A 15,137-nucleotide genomic window follows, 5' to 3' on the forward strand; every position below is an offset into this window, starting at 1 on the left:
CACAGCCTCCAGCTCCATCTCCAGACTCCTCTTCTTTGCTTTCAATCTGATGATATCATCCTGCTCCTGCTCTCTCTTAATCTGGAGCTCTCCCCGCCTCCTCGTCTTCCACTCCTCCTTCCTCTGACGCTCAAGCTCACGCTGTGCAGCCTGAAATGAACCCACACAGGACACTGAAGTAAATACATATGCGCCAGTGTAAACAAACAAATCATACTTGAACATAGTATGTACAGTTATTCAGGGACTCTAACGTCCTTCCTCACTTCTTTCCTCTCTATTTCTTTCTGTCGCTCTTCTTCTTTCTGCCTCTCTAGCGCTCTCTGTAGTTCCAGTCTCCTTTCCTCTTCTTCCCTCCTCCTCTCCTCAGCCTCCCGAGCCTCTCTTTCTCTCTTCTCTCGCTCCTCTCTCTCCTTCTGAGCACGCCGCTCCTGTTCCCTCCTCTCTGCCTCTTGCAACGCCAGTCGTCTTTTCTCCAGTTCTGCGTTCCCCCGCTCCATGTTGGCTTTGAATTTATCCTCGAAAGACACTGAATATGTACAAAACAATGGTTTTAATAAGTGATAGTGTTCTATTTTATTTTGGCTAGTTCTGTGCTGTCAAATCCTGAAAGTATTTATTCTTATTATGTCTTATTCTTATTATGGCTAAATAAGGAAGACCGAATTAGCATAACTAATTGATAGCTGTTTTTATTGTTCTCACTATACTGCATAAGTGTATGTTTACAGTGGGTACGGAAAGTATTCAGACCCCTTTAAATTTTTCACTCTTTGTGTCATTGCAGCCATTTGCCAAAATCAAAAAAGTTCATTTTATTTCTCAATGTACACTCAGCACCCCATCTTGACAGAAAAAAACAGAAATGTAGAATTTTTTGCAAATTTATTAAAAAAGAAAAACTGAAATATGACATGGTCATAAGTATTCAGACCCTGTGCTCAGTATTGAGTAGAAGCACCCTTTTGAGCTAGTACAGCCATGAGTCTTCTTGGGAATGATGCAACAAGTTTTTCACACCTGGATTTGGGGATCCTCTGCCATTCTTCCTTGCAGATCCTCTCCAGTTCTGTCAGGTTGGATGGTGAACGTTGGTGGACAGCCATTTTCAGGTCTCTCCAGAGATGCTCAATTGGGTTTAGGTCAGGGCTCTGGCTGGACCAGTCAAGAACCGTCACAGAGTTGTTCCGAAGCCACTCCGTTGTTATTTTAGCTGTGTGCTTAGGGTCATTGTCCTGTTGAAAGGTGAACCTTCGGCCCAGTCTGAGGTCCTGAGCACTCTGGAAGAGGTTTTCTTCCAGGATATCTCTGTACTTGGCCGCATTCATCTTTGTTTCAATTGCAACCAGTCGTCCTGTCCCTGCAGCTGAAAAACACCCCCACAACATGATGCTCCCACCACCATGTTTCACTGTAGGGATTGTATTAGGCAGGTGATGAGCAGTGCCTGGTTTTCTCCACACATACCGCTTAGAATTAACGCCAAAAAGTTCAATCTTGGTCTCATCAGACCAGAGAATCTTATTTCTCATAGTCTGGGAGTCCTTCATGTGTTTTTTGGCAAACTCTATGTGGGCTTTCATGTGTCTGGCACTGAGGAGGGGCTTCCATCGGGCCACTCTGCCATAAAGCCCCGACTGGTGGAGGGCTGCAGTGATAGTTGACTTTGTGGAACTTTCTCCCATCTCCCTACTGCATCTCTGGAGCTCAGCCACAGTGATCTTTGAGTTCTTCTTTACCTCTCTCACCAAGGCTCTTCTCCCATGATTGCTCAGTTTGGCTGGATGGCCAGGCCTAGGAAGAGTTCTGGTCGTCCCAAACTTTTTCCATTTGAGGATTATGGAGGCCACTGTGCTCTTAGGAACCTTGAGTGCTACAGAAATTCTTTTGTAACCTTGGCCAGAACTGTGCCTTGCCACAATTCTGTCTCTGAGCTCCTTGGGCAGTTCCTTCGACCTCATGATTCTCATTTGCTATGACATGCACTGTGAGCTGTAAGGTCTTATATAGACAGGTGTGTGCCTTTCCTAATCAAGTCCAATCACTTTAATTAAACACAGCTGGACTCCAATGAAGGAGCAGAACCATCTCAAGGAGGATCAGAAGAAATGGACAGCATGTGAGTTAAATATGAGTGTCACTGCAAAGGGTCTGAATGCTTATGACCATGTGATATTTCAGTTTTTCTTTTTTAATAAATTTGCAGACATTTCTACATTTCTGTTTTTTTCTGCCAAGATGGGGTGTTGAGTGTTCATTAATGAGAAATAAAATGAACTTTTTTGATTTTGGCAAATGGCTGCAATGACACAAAGAGTGAAAAATTTAAAGGGGTCTGAATACTTTCCGTACCCACTGTATATTGTGCCAGCAATTAAACAAGACTACATTTGCTTTGATAATGTGGAAGTATGAGTACTAACTGTTTGTCTTGACTTTCTGTGGAGGTTCTATGTCCAACTCATCCGTCAGGGCATCATAGTAAAAAGCGCCAGATCCATTCACTGCACCCCTTCAACATTGAAAACATGTTCTTTGAATGCAAAATTCACATCCTTCAATGATTTAAAAAAAAAACACTTACCACAATATGGTTCATGTTTCGTGTACTTACATATTTGAATAACTTATTTCAAAACCCTTTTTTTGTTAACGTGAATCCTATATGTCCACATACCGCTGTGAGGGAGGCACCAGCTCAGTTGGCAGGGTTAGCGGTAGTGGTTGGCCGCTCTTTGCCATGTCCAATAGATGCATTGCCAGAATAAACTCCTCAGCTTTTAGCTTGCCATCCTTATCCACATCTGCTAAAGTCCTGTAAAAAGGTTTTAAATTGGAGGTATAAAATTTCTTTTGATACAATTTTACACTGACAATATTATGACTGAATGACAATATTGCATTTCAACACATAGAATGACACAGACTCTACTAAGATCAGCAAACTAAATAATATTAACAGGAAACTCAACAATATACCTGAGGCTGAGACACATGCACACACATGCATTTTGCAGAAGTTACAAAAAAAACAAACAAAAAAAAAAAAAAAAAAATCACAGCGCGATAAAATGTGAACATGCAACCATCCATCCATTATCTAAACAAGCTTATTCCTATTTAGGGCCACGGGGATCTGCAGGAGCCTATCCCAGCTCTCTTTGGGCGAACCACAGTGGTACACCCTTGACAGGTCATCAGTACATCACAGGGGCCACATATAGACACATAACCACACACACTCACAGTCACTCCTATAGGCAATTTAGAATCAACAGGCAAGAGTGCTAACCACTAAGCCACATGCTGCATTTAAGTGTGAATATGCATAATTTAAATACATAAATTTATTATAATAGACAACTTTATTTTCTTTTAAAAGTAATTTACATGAGATTAATTTATAAATACAAACAATAACCTACTGTTGACTTTTGAACACAACACTGTAGTAACATGTTAAGACAAAAATATTCTCACCAGATGGAGGCCAGCTGTGTCTGAGTCAGTGTTGTTGTTGCCATGGCACCTCTCACCTGGTGACCTGGCAGCAAAAATGAAAATGTAAGAAAAAACAGAAAAGAACAGCTGTATAGCACAGATGTGTGGTTTGGTGTAGGAAGAAAGAGAGCAAAGCTGCGGAAGAACTGCTGTGGTATGTCCCAGTTCCTCATTAAACAAAATTTAAAATGTGCCAGGTGAACGAATAAAGCTCTCAAGTCTATACCATTACTGCAGGTAGCAGAAAAACTGATCGATAAAAGTGACAAAAGGTTTGGTGTTGAAATGAGAAAGCAAAACCTTTTCAATTCCTTTATATGAATGGAAGAGATGACGTGTGTGCAGCTGCTATCATCTACAAAAAATGGGACCTAAAGCTTAGTAACATTAGTAAGAAACTAATCTGCAAGTCTGGCTGAAGAGTGTTGTTTGCATCTGTGCATCACAGTTTTTTCACTACATCATGGCTATTTCATGAGAACAGGTCCAGCAAGGGTTGCAGTAACAGAAGAAAAAGACAGTTACATACTTGGCTGAATGTGACTTTATGTCCCTGTGTCTGAGCACACCCCCAGCTAGTGCACACATAACCTCCACGTAGAAGGTTGCAACCATTATGAAATCATTACTGACTGCTGTGCATGAACATCCATGCCTGCATTCCATACATAGTTTGGTTTTGTGTGATCTACTGCACAGGGCCATCATACCAGTGAGGTATCCAGTCATCTGTTTATCGAAGCTGTTGAACTGCTGTCTATATTTAAGTCTGGAGGCATGTGGTACGGCCCAGTCACTGGGACCAGCAACCATGGGGGACATCATAGAGGGGGATGATGAAGCGGAGCTGAAACACAGACAAGAATGAAACAAACAAACAAAAAATAAATAAATAAATAAAAAAACAACAAAAAAAAAAAAGCTCAATCCACTAGCTGCCTGAAACACACAGACTAACAAAAGAAACTTTTGCTTTAAAATGTATGTATAAATGTGTGTCTGTATATGTGTCTTACCTGCCAGATCCTAGGTCCAGCAGCAATGGGGCTGTGTTTATACCAGCTGGAGCACCAGCAGGAGAAGAGGAGAGTCCTGATGGTGAGGAGTAGGTGGACGCAGACAGAGGCAGGCCTGAATACAGAAAACACACACATACATGCATCCATACAGACATACACTTCTTTATACAGTATAATGTGTAATATTCTTAGAATATTTTATTCACATATAACCATAATTACAAAATTATGGTTATGTGCAGGGTTTTGTGTGGTGCTTCCTTTTATGCTCAAGAACAGAAAATAAGCATCGATCATGTGATAATCAAGACAGATGAATGACTTTTCTTTAAAAGCAGTGACTGATACACAAAGGCAGAGGAAAAAAGAGGAAAGGAACAGTGGAGGAGAGGACACAGATAGAAATGTACCAGTACCTAAAGCTCCAGATGAAACAGGATGGAGCATTCCCATGGTGCCATTTGGTAGTGTGGCATTTCCCATGGTGGGTATCAGGGGCATGGTGGGAGTGGAGTTTATTAGTGGTCTCAGGCCTGCTGCTCCAGGAACCAAGGGGCTGAGGCCTGTCATTGATGTCAAAGGTGAGAGTCCAGGGGTTGCCACTGGGATAGGGGTCAGCATGGCAAGATTTGTCCCAGGCATCATGGGCATGTTAGACAGAGCACCAATACCTAGGACACACACAAAAAAACAGATTACATGACATAGTAGCCAATGACTGTGAGTGTGAAATTTATGATTAAACAGTTTAAAATCCATAAAGCAGTGTTTTTGTATATGCATTTATGGTCAAAGATACATTTTTACATGCTGAATAATTTAGGACAACTAAATTTCTGAATAAGTAACATCTGCATATATATAACACTGTACCATAGGCTGGGTTAGTCGTGGTTGAGGTGGGGTTACTGAGGTTGGGAGCAGGCACTGGAGGCTGCTTCATAATCATTGGCAGTGCTGAGGGAAGTGGTGTGCCATGGAGTTTTAGCTTTATGAGCTTCATAGCAATGGAAAACTCCAACCTGTCCATCTTCCCATCTTTATTCATATCAGCCAGAGCCCTGAGTGATAGATTGAAAACATAGCAAGAAAGGAGGGTTAGATTATTAATGTCACCACTCAAAAATCTGAGTATGTGAGAGTGTGTGTATTTCTCACCATATCTCAGCCAAAACTGAGGCAGGCAGCCCTGATTGGAGGAAAAACTTCTTTGCCTGCTCCCCTACAGAGACAGAAAGGAAAGAGAAACATAAGAAACACAAGAAACTGTGAGAGAAAAGGTTCAATATTCAAGAAAAACAAACAAATAAAAAAAGGCCTGCTGATTAATCATAATGAATCATTAATTTAAAGCTAGTAGGCAGTGATAGAAGAAATATTTAAATCATTGATGCAAGTATTACATTCAAAATTTTACTAAAATAAAAGTACTTATCAGCATCAAAATCTAGTTGAAGTAGAAAAAGTAAAAATACTTATTATTCAGGCAGAATGGCAAATTTAGGGTCTGAGTCAGGATGTCTGTGCATGTGTGGATTTACCTGAGACATAACCCATTGTCGGTGAGAGGGTGTCAAACTTCTTATCATGTTTATCCCTCTCCTCCGGAGTGATTGCCCATACACTTAGACCACCTAGACAAATGAGAAAAGGTATGGATACATTTCCATTATCAGACATGGTACATACAGACACACCAGGCATACACAGACAGATTATATGGGAGAAGGCCTCAGTCATGGTCAGGGATTTGGAACACAGTGATGTTAAAGTGCTAAGGAAGTTCAATGTGGTCAGTGATGCTGTCACTTGTTTAGCAAGGAGGGCAGAACAAGGTCGCATTATCACAACTATTTATCCAATCAAGGGTGACTACACATCAGTGTTTACTCGCAGTCACATCAAGAGACCAAGTGAATGGACAATTTTAGTCTTGCATCTGGCTCTATAAATCACAACTGCAGCAACATGCACATAATAAAAGTAGTCTTTGAACACTTTATTCAGACAGATGCACAGACATTGGCCTTAGAAGAAACCACACTGATCTTTCTTCACTCACTCACTCACTCACTCACTCACTCACTCACTCACTCACTCACTCACTCACTCACTCACTCACTCACTCACTCACTCACTCACTCACTCACTCACTCACTCACTCACTCACTCACTCACTCACTCAAACTGCAGTGGTCTTACCGTTCATATTTGCAGGTGGCAAGGGGGAACTCCCAGTAGTGTCCTCAGCTGCTGCTCACAAACATCTGCCAAACACAAATCACATTTCAGTCATCAGCCAATACTGCAGCTAAGACAGGATGGTCTCTGAGAGCAGTGAGAGAAACAAGGAAGGTGAGAGAGAAACAGAAAGTGAGACAGGGAGATTCTGATCAGTCAGCAGATTCAAACAGGGCTCCTCCTGTTCTCCTCAGTCAGGAGAACGCTGGCCATGTCCCAAACCACTGAAACTTCTAGGATATTTTCCAGTACTATCCACACTGATTCTAAAGTGGCCAGAAGTGGTGCAACGGATCACAAAAGTCACGGTTCAGATCACATTACAGTTTTTGAGTCCTGGATCGGACCATTTTTTGGATCAGCAAAAAAGGGGAGGAGACAAATGTAATTTGCTTTCCATTTATCACAAGAACAGTACAGCAAGGAACTTGCATGGATCACGGATCAACTGCGATCCGTTGCACGCCTAGTGGCCAGAGATCAATACAACGCATACTACACGACCTAGACTAACAAACATTCATAAGAAGACACTAGCCAGAGGAATATAAGCCCCTGTTATGGACTATGTTGTTCATATATTGGACAAGTTAAAATTTTGTTCTGATGATGCTAAATGGAAAAAGAGAGGATCATAAAAATATTAGAATTCATTCTTGTAGTACCAAATTTCAATAAATTTGAATCAAAACTCCTGGAGAAAAGGTCAAGTGATTTTCATGGCCAGTAGAATTCATCACCTTGAAACCATGAAACCATGAATGCATCAACAAAATTTCATCCATCCAACCGTTTTTATATTTGTATGTGAACCAAAGTGATGGGTGACTGACTCTGCCTCCACATAGCCTAAAACTCAGTGTTTTACAACGTAATTTAATGTCCCCTCCCTGACTATTTTCAAAGTCATCGTGTTTTCAACCCATTCTTCAAAAGTCATGGACACACAAAACAAAAGCAGAAATTGTAATTGTGTTTGTTTTTTTTTTCCTGATTGCTTGGGGAAGATGCTAGAACGTTTGTGGTAAGTCAGAACATAAATATAGCAGACTGACTGTGTTCACTGACTAAATGTACCATGTACAGACTTCTTGTCTGAGCATTAACTTATGTCAATATATGCTAGATTTGACTGCTTATTTTAAGGCTTCTGTCCTCTCTTTAAACCCATCTGGTACAAAACTGTCTAAAGTATTATTTGCTGTGGAATGAACTATGTGAACTTTTGACCACTTGTGCCTTGGAAACAAACACACACACACAAGGGCCGTTCTCTTCAATCAGCTAGCCAGACACAAGTGATGAAAAAGATGAGAATTTGGTGGAGGAAGATGAAGAGAGAAATTCCAGTCTTTCTACTCAGCACTTCCTGCACAGTAACCCACAAACACAAGCATTTCCTTGTCCAACCTCAATTGACAGGAAGCATGTCACAAAAATATGTTAGTGTCAAAGCTAGATTTAGAGGAGCATAAGAAAATTACAGAGTGACAAGGGATTTTAGGAAGCTAAACTGATGCTTGAACTGCAAAAGTGAAAGAAAAGGGCAAAGAAAAACAAAGTGAGCGATGCTATTGCATGGGCAAAGAACAGCAAGGGAGAGCTAATGTTGTGCTTACCATCCGTCACTGTGCCTACTTCACTCCTCCTGGGGGGGTCACACCCTCTCTTTCAGCCTCACATTTCCCCTCTTCACTTTGTTTATTCTTTTTAAATCATGCTCTTATTTGTGTTTGTACACATATGCCTTATCAATTATTGGCAACTATGTGTAAGTTGTTCTTTTTGAAAAAATGCTGTGAAATCTCACAACATTCAAAGTGTAGCAGTACAGCAACACAGCTGCATTTATTTACAAAAGAAAGGCAAAGACTCAATTTGCCATTTAAGGCAGCCTAATCTATGGACTTACAGCTAGGCTAATGCTTTATTTTGGCCTGTTCTCTGCACTATGATGGCCACTGCCGCTGTTATATATGTAAAGGCTTATATTTGATGCAGATATAACCTGAATTGGCAGGCTAGTATTTCTGGTGTACACTAAACATAAATACACATTTTCAGAAAGGATAAATCACATTTGGCCATCAAATTGTTGTAATAAAATTATTTTACATGTTTTATACACTACACATAATAAAACATCTTCATCTTAACTGAGACCTGACAACTCTGGTGTGTGCTTTCAAGTTTCAGTTTCACTTTGTATAATACCCATTTTATATATATATATATATATATATATATGCTTATACCAAGTGTCTCAACCATTCACTAATGGTGGCACCCTTTGATGTTGTAACAATACAGCAAATACATGAAAGACCACAGCAGACTTTGGCTTTGAGGTTTAGTGTTTCTAGAGTAAGAGAGTAGTTGGTCTTTTGTTTACTTTACTAGCCAACTGAAGGGCTGACTTTCCTGTCTCATAGTCAGACTCAGCTTTGCAAACCTGATGCAAATCCCTCCATGTCAATTTAAATACATGAGCACACCCAAGTGGTCTCTGTCTCAGTAGAGGTCTTGAGCTGTTATATGAATATGGCAGACTCAGTATTTGCATGGTAATAAATTCTTTAGAGTAGAACAGTGGTAGGGATCAGACGGCTGGGCTCCATCTACTTTAAAAACAAACTTAATTTTGCACCATTCCATTGATGCATCAAAAACACAAAGTGACTGCGAGTGAAGCCTGAAGCACTGCTTTGATAGCACTACAGTCTTGGTTTAAATATCTATCAAGTGGCCTAGGTGATTTGTATAACTTTAGAATAAGCTATTCGAACTGTATAGGTTGGACACCAGGTGCTGAATACTGGCAATTTTACTGTGTGTGTTCAAACCTGTGTGACAGCTAGAATCTGTGCAACACAGCTGCATTGGCAAAGGAGAGAGAACTGACGTTGGAGAAAACTACTGCTCGAGTCAATGAATAAGCTTGAAAAACATATTATGCATCATCCAAAAGCTTCTGGCAGCAGCTCAAAATTAAATATGGGAACATCGTAGAAATTAGCAAGGCATAGGTCTACTGTAGAAGCTCATTATTATAACCTCATTTGATTATAAGTATTTTTGACACATTAAATTAACATTATTCTCTGGGTTTATTTTACATGCAATGGCTTTAATTCTAAACACACTCCAGTTTTAACACGTTTCACCAACAAATCATTACAATCCTCCGCAACATAATATTTAATTTTGTAAATGTGTAATAAAGGACTGTGCAGCCTACACATTTTATTCAGAACTGAGGATCAATCCATGCTGTACCTGCAAGGAGAGAGCTGTCTAATCATGATTTTTATCTGGTTCTCCAAACACAAAGTTTTGAAAACAAATGTGCTGCGATCAGTGCTTCGATCTGAACTGTATGAATGAGAAAATTAAGCAGCCTGTCTCACAGTTTCTACAGACTCAACAGGAGGGAGAAGACAGGAACTCAAGAGTTTCTTGAAGAGAACCCGCTAGTCAGCAGTACATTACTGTGGGAACTGAGTTTAAATGATCTCTGTTTCTGGAACAGAAGCAAAACTCAGTTTTTATTAACCCCACTTTCTGGAATACCTCTCTGGACCCATGCTAAATATGTGTAAGCCCATCCTGGTACTCACACATATGCAGTAGTCCCATTACTGCTGTTATGGCTGAAGACATAAACAAACATATGACTCATTCAGTCCCAACCTGTTAGTTTATGAAAAAGCACTATACACTGGCATGCAGAGAGGATGCATTCAGGGTGTTTACTTAACTAACAGGCATTAACACTAAGACAGAAACAATAACAGCAATTTACTTATTTCCACACAAACTGCATTGTTTCACCACATTTCAACAGCAAGTTGAAAGGTCAGCTAGCTCTGTCTGCAGATTTAGCTGGATCAGCCAAGTAGTAAGGAGGAATAGGCAAGTCTTTCCTTGTCATTTTATAATTTTCATAATGAATAATGGTTCCCTTGAACTGTGTACCCTGTATGCTGAAAAGTCAGTCCATCATGCCTCATCTAAATATTTAGAATCCTATTATCTGGTCACTGGCAAGGCAGATGAGGTCCCTGCAGAACTTAGCATTGCAATTTGACCACACAGGGGCAATCAGAGCTAGTAATACTATAATCCTTAGCCTGCTTTAGCTGGGGGTCTAATAAGACAAATTAAGTCCTGTGTAAGTGATTGTACTAGGACATAGGTCACTAACCCGGCCCTACAGCCAAACAGAAGATTGTGATTTAAAACCTAACGGGGCGCTTCTATTTCCACCGACGCAGCTTTTTTAGACTTTACGGTAGTTGAAACGCACAGACCAATTGCATGCGAGTTGAGCCATCCCACGTGATACCACTCAGCCAATCAAGTCTGTGCATCCCAGGCGGTAAACATTACGACTCTACAGTGTAAACGGCACTAGAGGCAAGTTACACATGAAAAGACAATACAAAGAAAAAGAAAGATAGCGATACATGTAGAAAACAAAGGGAGAGAAGCTATAAAGTGAGACGGAGAAATAGAGAGAACTTAGTTAATGAGAGAACATTATACATATCTACAGCCATACATATATGTTCAGTTGTATGTTACATGACAATTAATATTGTCAGAAAGTTTTTGAATTGTACTGAATTCATTTGATTTGACAGTCAGGTATTCATTACATGCAGATGTTGATAAAACTACTAGACTACTTAAATACATATCACACTAACTAGTTAAACATTATGATCTTCCGGACCTTTGCTTCAAGAAATTTTCTCTAACTGGACCTCTTTAAATTTTAGTTGAATACCCCTGTACTAGGAGAAGCATAGGTGTAAGTAATGCTGCTAATGATGGCTTCCACAATGGTGGGCCAATGAGGTAACTCACAATGGCAACTGAAACTAAAATTAAGGGAGTGATGCACTCCCTGTTACTTAGTGTCATCTTTAATTAAATCCAACAAAATGACTAAAACATAATCCTTTTTCAGGGTGAATGCGGACCCCTTAATGCTGAAATATTATTTTAACTGATGTGAGTATAGTAAAAAAAAAAAAACACACTTCATCAGAGAGTGCTATGTGTTGTCATTTATGGCTTGGCTTTTTTAGTCAGGCTTCAACTGCTTCAGTTCTGTGTCGGTGTCTGCTGAGTGAATGGGACATTAGTGTATCTTGGTTGGTATAGCTATAGAACACTAGATCAGTAACAAGTGTTGGATAAATAGCTAGGCTGCCCTGGTCTTCACTGCTTCAGTAGCAGCTCTGGACGCTGTGTAGTCTTACTTTCTCGATCTCACTCTGAGTGCATCTGTCTGTGTCTGTCTCTTGGGCTCTTTTTAGTCAGCACTTTTTATACTGCACCTTTCTGTTATGTAGACTCTTCCATTGACAAAATGAAATAAACAGCTCAATAAAGAACTAGACAGTTGGATGAGACTACAGAAAGAAGTCACTGATGTTTTACAATGAACAATGTTTTACAATGAACCTTTTTGACTCTTAATTTATTCACTTCCTGCTTCCTGGAATGTCATGTTTTCATTGCACTGTCTCTCCAAACCTCACTGTATATTTATTTCTGTCCATCTGCCCCTAAGTTCACCCTCTCCCAGTTGTGTGGCCCTGGTCTGTCCTAATCACTGTTCTGTTCAGATACAAGCAACACATGATGTTCTAAGAAAAGACTGATTTTCTGCCTTGCTTGCCAACCTCACACAAATGACATCAATTCTATCCACAACTCTGTCTACTTTCTCTCTCCCCCTGTGTGTGTGTGTGTGTTTAAAACTACCCATGCTCCCTTAATAGTTTATTCTGTGATTCCTTCCCACCATAGAGCCAACTCCTAACACAGTCTTATTAAAGTGATATTTCAGCACAGCGCAACCACAATGCAGTGCTTCATTAATGCTGTTTGCATTGCTGTGTTTTTTTTCTTAAGAGGCATGCCTCTCCCTCCTTATTTTGTTTGACCTGCCCTGATTTGTACATCTATTAGCATATGAAAGAACTGAAGAAAGTACTGTGATAAATTGAAAATTTATAGTGTCAAACTAGCTTGCTCCTGTTGAACTGTGGGTATACATGTGTTTCAGCATTGTCAGCAGTATGAAAATAATTTTAAAAAGGAAGAGCTAAAAAGCTAGTTAAACCTTATAGCAGCTGAATGACTTCCCTGCCAAACCAGTACTGGACTTGCCCATAGGTGTGCTTTGCTGATGTAATGTTTTAAGTGGTGCTCTAAATCATATATAACAATAGTGAACAATCTCAAGTAGCACTGATAATGTTAGCACTGCAATAATAATGTAAACTACAACTCTGGCCTTTGGTGGAGTGAAGGAGTCTTTCTGGTGGAGTGAAGGAGTGAAAGACTCCTTCACTCCTGCAGGTGACGGCAGTTGACGGCAGTGTGTGTTATGCCCTGAAGATGCTTCAGCCTAGTATGAAACATGAAAGACCAACACAGGGCTGATCAAATGTTAAGGGAAACACCCTTAATAGATTCTGGCATGAAGGCTAGTAATTATAACTATTATAAGGTTGAGGAAAATAAAGTAGCCTCCATTCAGTGTTCACCAATACAGCAATAGACAGAAAGTTGTGAGGACACAGTGATGGAGATGCTGTGTGAATTACAGCCTTGGCAAACCTTCAATCTGTGTATTAAGGTACAGTTCTGCATAACTACAGGCAGGGACAGCTAGTGGTTCTAACCATGTCGTTACTGGGCTGTAGTGTTTGCAGCCTGTTTTGCAACAAGGCAGTAACAGAATCCTAACCAATTAATACATGTTCATGTTTGTTGGTTGTCAGTTCTACAACTCTCCTCATATATAACTGTGAATGAATGAATCACAGTATGTGCATTCAATCATAAACATACTAACACTAATGAAACCACTGTAATGTTTTGCTGGTCGTCTGTGGTAGTCTCGTCAAAATTTCTCTCACATCAAACCCTTTAAACTGAATTATTGCCCTGCCTACCTTAACTGCAACACCAATTGTCTATGTAACTTTTCCTCATATTTATTTTCCACAGAAGCACTCTAATGTGATTGCTCCATGGTCACAAGAACTTTAAAAGATTCCAAGCATCATGGTAGGGTGCAACAGTTCAATCAGCTTAGCAGTGTCAGCAGTATTTGTTTGCAATTTGAAAAGTAGTTAACAAAATATTACAGTCATGCTAATGATGCATTTATTTTGCGCAGCTACACTTGATATGGCATTTTTTGTCCAGTTTTATGTATGAAATAAGACCAAAAAGTGCAAAAATATATTTTTGCATATTTTCACCACCACCTCACCACCTTCAGTAAATCGAAGCACTCAAAAATAGTATTTATCATGAAAACATTCAAATCAATAGGCATAGATTTCAAAATAAATACATAGCATTGCTAATGAACTCAAGACAATAGACTTTGTTTATTTTTAACCTTAACTTATAAGTTACCTCCACCTGTCTGTAAGATAAGCTGATTACAGTCATTCCCTGAGCACTTGTCACCAGAGACCTGCCTGCAACCTGCTCAACAAGTTTGAAGCGAGAGGAATTTAGAAGACTTTCCAGCATATCTGCTTTAAAGCAGTACCAAATAAACTCCACATTTGTGTATCGACAAAAACTATATCATCTAGATTAATGAAATCACAACTGCCTAATTTCTCATTGAATGTTTTTCGCATCCCATAAGAATCACCTCAATTGAAATATTGTTTTTTCTTGTTTATTCTCGAGTTAAAGTAATCAAACATTAGCAGGTCCAATGGTGAGTATTATAAAAACCTTATGAGAAACCTAAAAGCTATCCATAACAATATGAAACTTAGAGGTACGCAGCTTTTTGTACGTTACCTCTCTCATCACGGCCCCAAAAAACATCCGAACTCCCGAGTGGCCTGAAGTGATCACCCACAACTTCTGGGAGGTTTCCCGCAAACTGTGCAGAGGTTTAGTATCCAAACAGAATCGTAGGTAGTGGTAAAATGTAAAGGTTCAGCGGTGTTACACTTAGGGAACCTGTTGCTGACAAGTTAGTGTGTCACACCAACAACATGGCTGACGGGGAGTGCTCGCAGGCTGTGTTGCCGTTCACGTCTGACCGCATCCTGAGTGGGAGGAAGAGGCAGGAATAAAAGTTGAACAGACGAGGGCGAACGGTTGATGGCAGAAAGAATGGAGGAACATAGCTACTTTTTGTTTGCCACTACATTGACTATAGTTATCTACGGAATGGCGTAATGTCATAACTGTTATACCGACATAAGGAGAGTCAGATTGTTAAACTCGCCTGCCTTTGGCATTTTACGACCTGAATTGCCATGTAATACTCATGTCTCACAAATATAACTTTATAGTTAGTAAAACGGGTGTTCCGGATAG

At 40.0% G+C, this 15,137-nt stretch overlaps 1 protein-coding gene across 3 annotated transcripts in view; it reads right to left on the reverse strand.

Annotated features, from left to right (window-relative positions):
• Nucleotides 1–15,020, reverse strand: part of itsn2b (intersectin 2b) — a 33,582-nt gene extending 18,562 nt beyond the window's left edge. The window contains exons 1-13 of one of the 3 annotated variants that reach the window (XM_026293014.1): nt 14,610–15,017; nt 6,723–6,787; nt 6,062–6,154; nt 5,679–5,742; nt 5,394–5,581; nt 4,937–5,191; nt 4,518–4,632; nt 4,212–4,348; nt 3,481–3,544; nt 2,678–2,815; nt 2,424–2,512; nt 267–529; nt 1–150 (exon numbers count right to left, since the gene is read on the reverse strand). In XM_026293014.1, coding sequence (XP_026148799.1) covers nt 1–150; nt 267–529; nt 2,424–2,512; nt 2,678–2,815; nt 3,481–3,544; nt 4,212–4,348; nt 4,518–4,632; nt 4,937–5,191; nt 5,394–5,581; nt 5,679–5,742; nt 6,062–6,154; nt 6,723–6,729 — 1,563 coding nt within the window. In that variant the 5' untranslated portion in view covers nt 6,730–6,787; nt 14,610–15,017. Of the gene's footprint in view, nt 151–266; nt 530–2,423; nt 2,513–2,677; nt 2,816–3,480; nt 3,545–4,211; nt 4,349–4,517; nt 4,633–4,936; nt 5,192–5,393; nt 5,582–5,678; nt 5,743–6,061; nt 6,155–6,722; nt 6,849–14,609 lie in introns of all 3 variants that reach the window. The other 2 variants (XM_026293013.2, XM_026293015.2) reach the window with 2 other exon arrangements.
• Nucleotides 15,021–15,137: the final 117 nt, after the last annotated feature.

This window comes from Mastacembelus armatus, chromosome 3, assembly GCF_900324485.2.
Source record: "Mastacembelus armatus chromosome 3, fMasArm1.2, whole genome shotgun sequence".
NCBI classification, from domain to species: domain Eukaryota; kingdom Metazoa; phylum Chordata; class Actinopteri; order Synbranchiformes; family Mastacembelidae; genus Mastacembelus; species Mastacembelus armatus.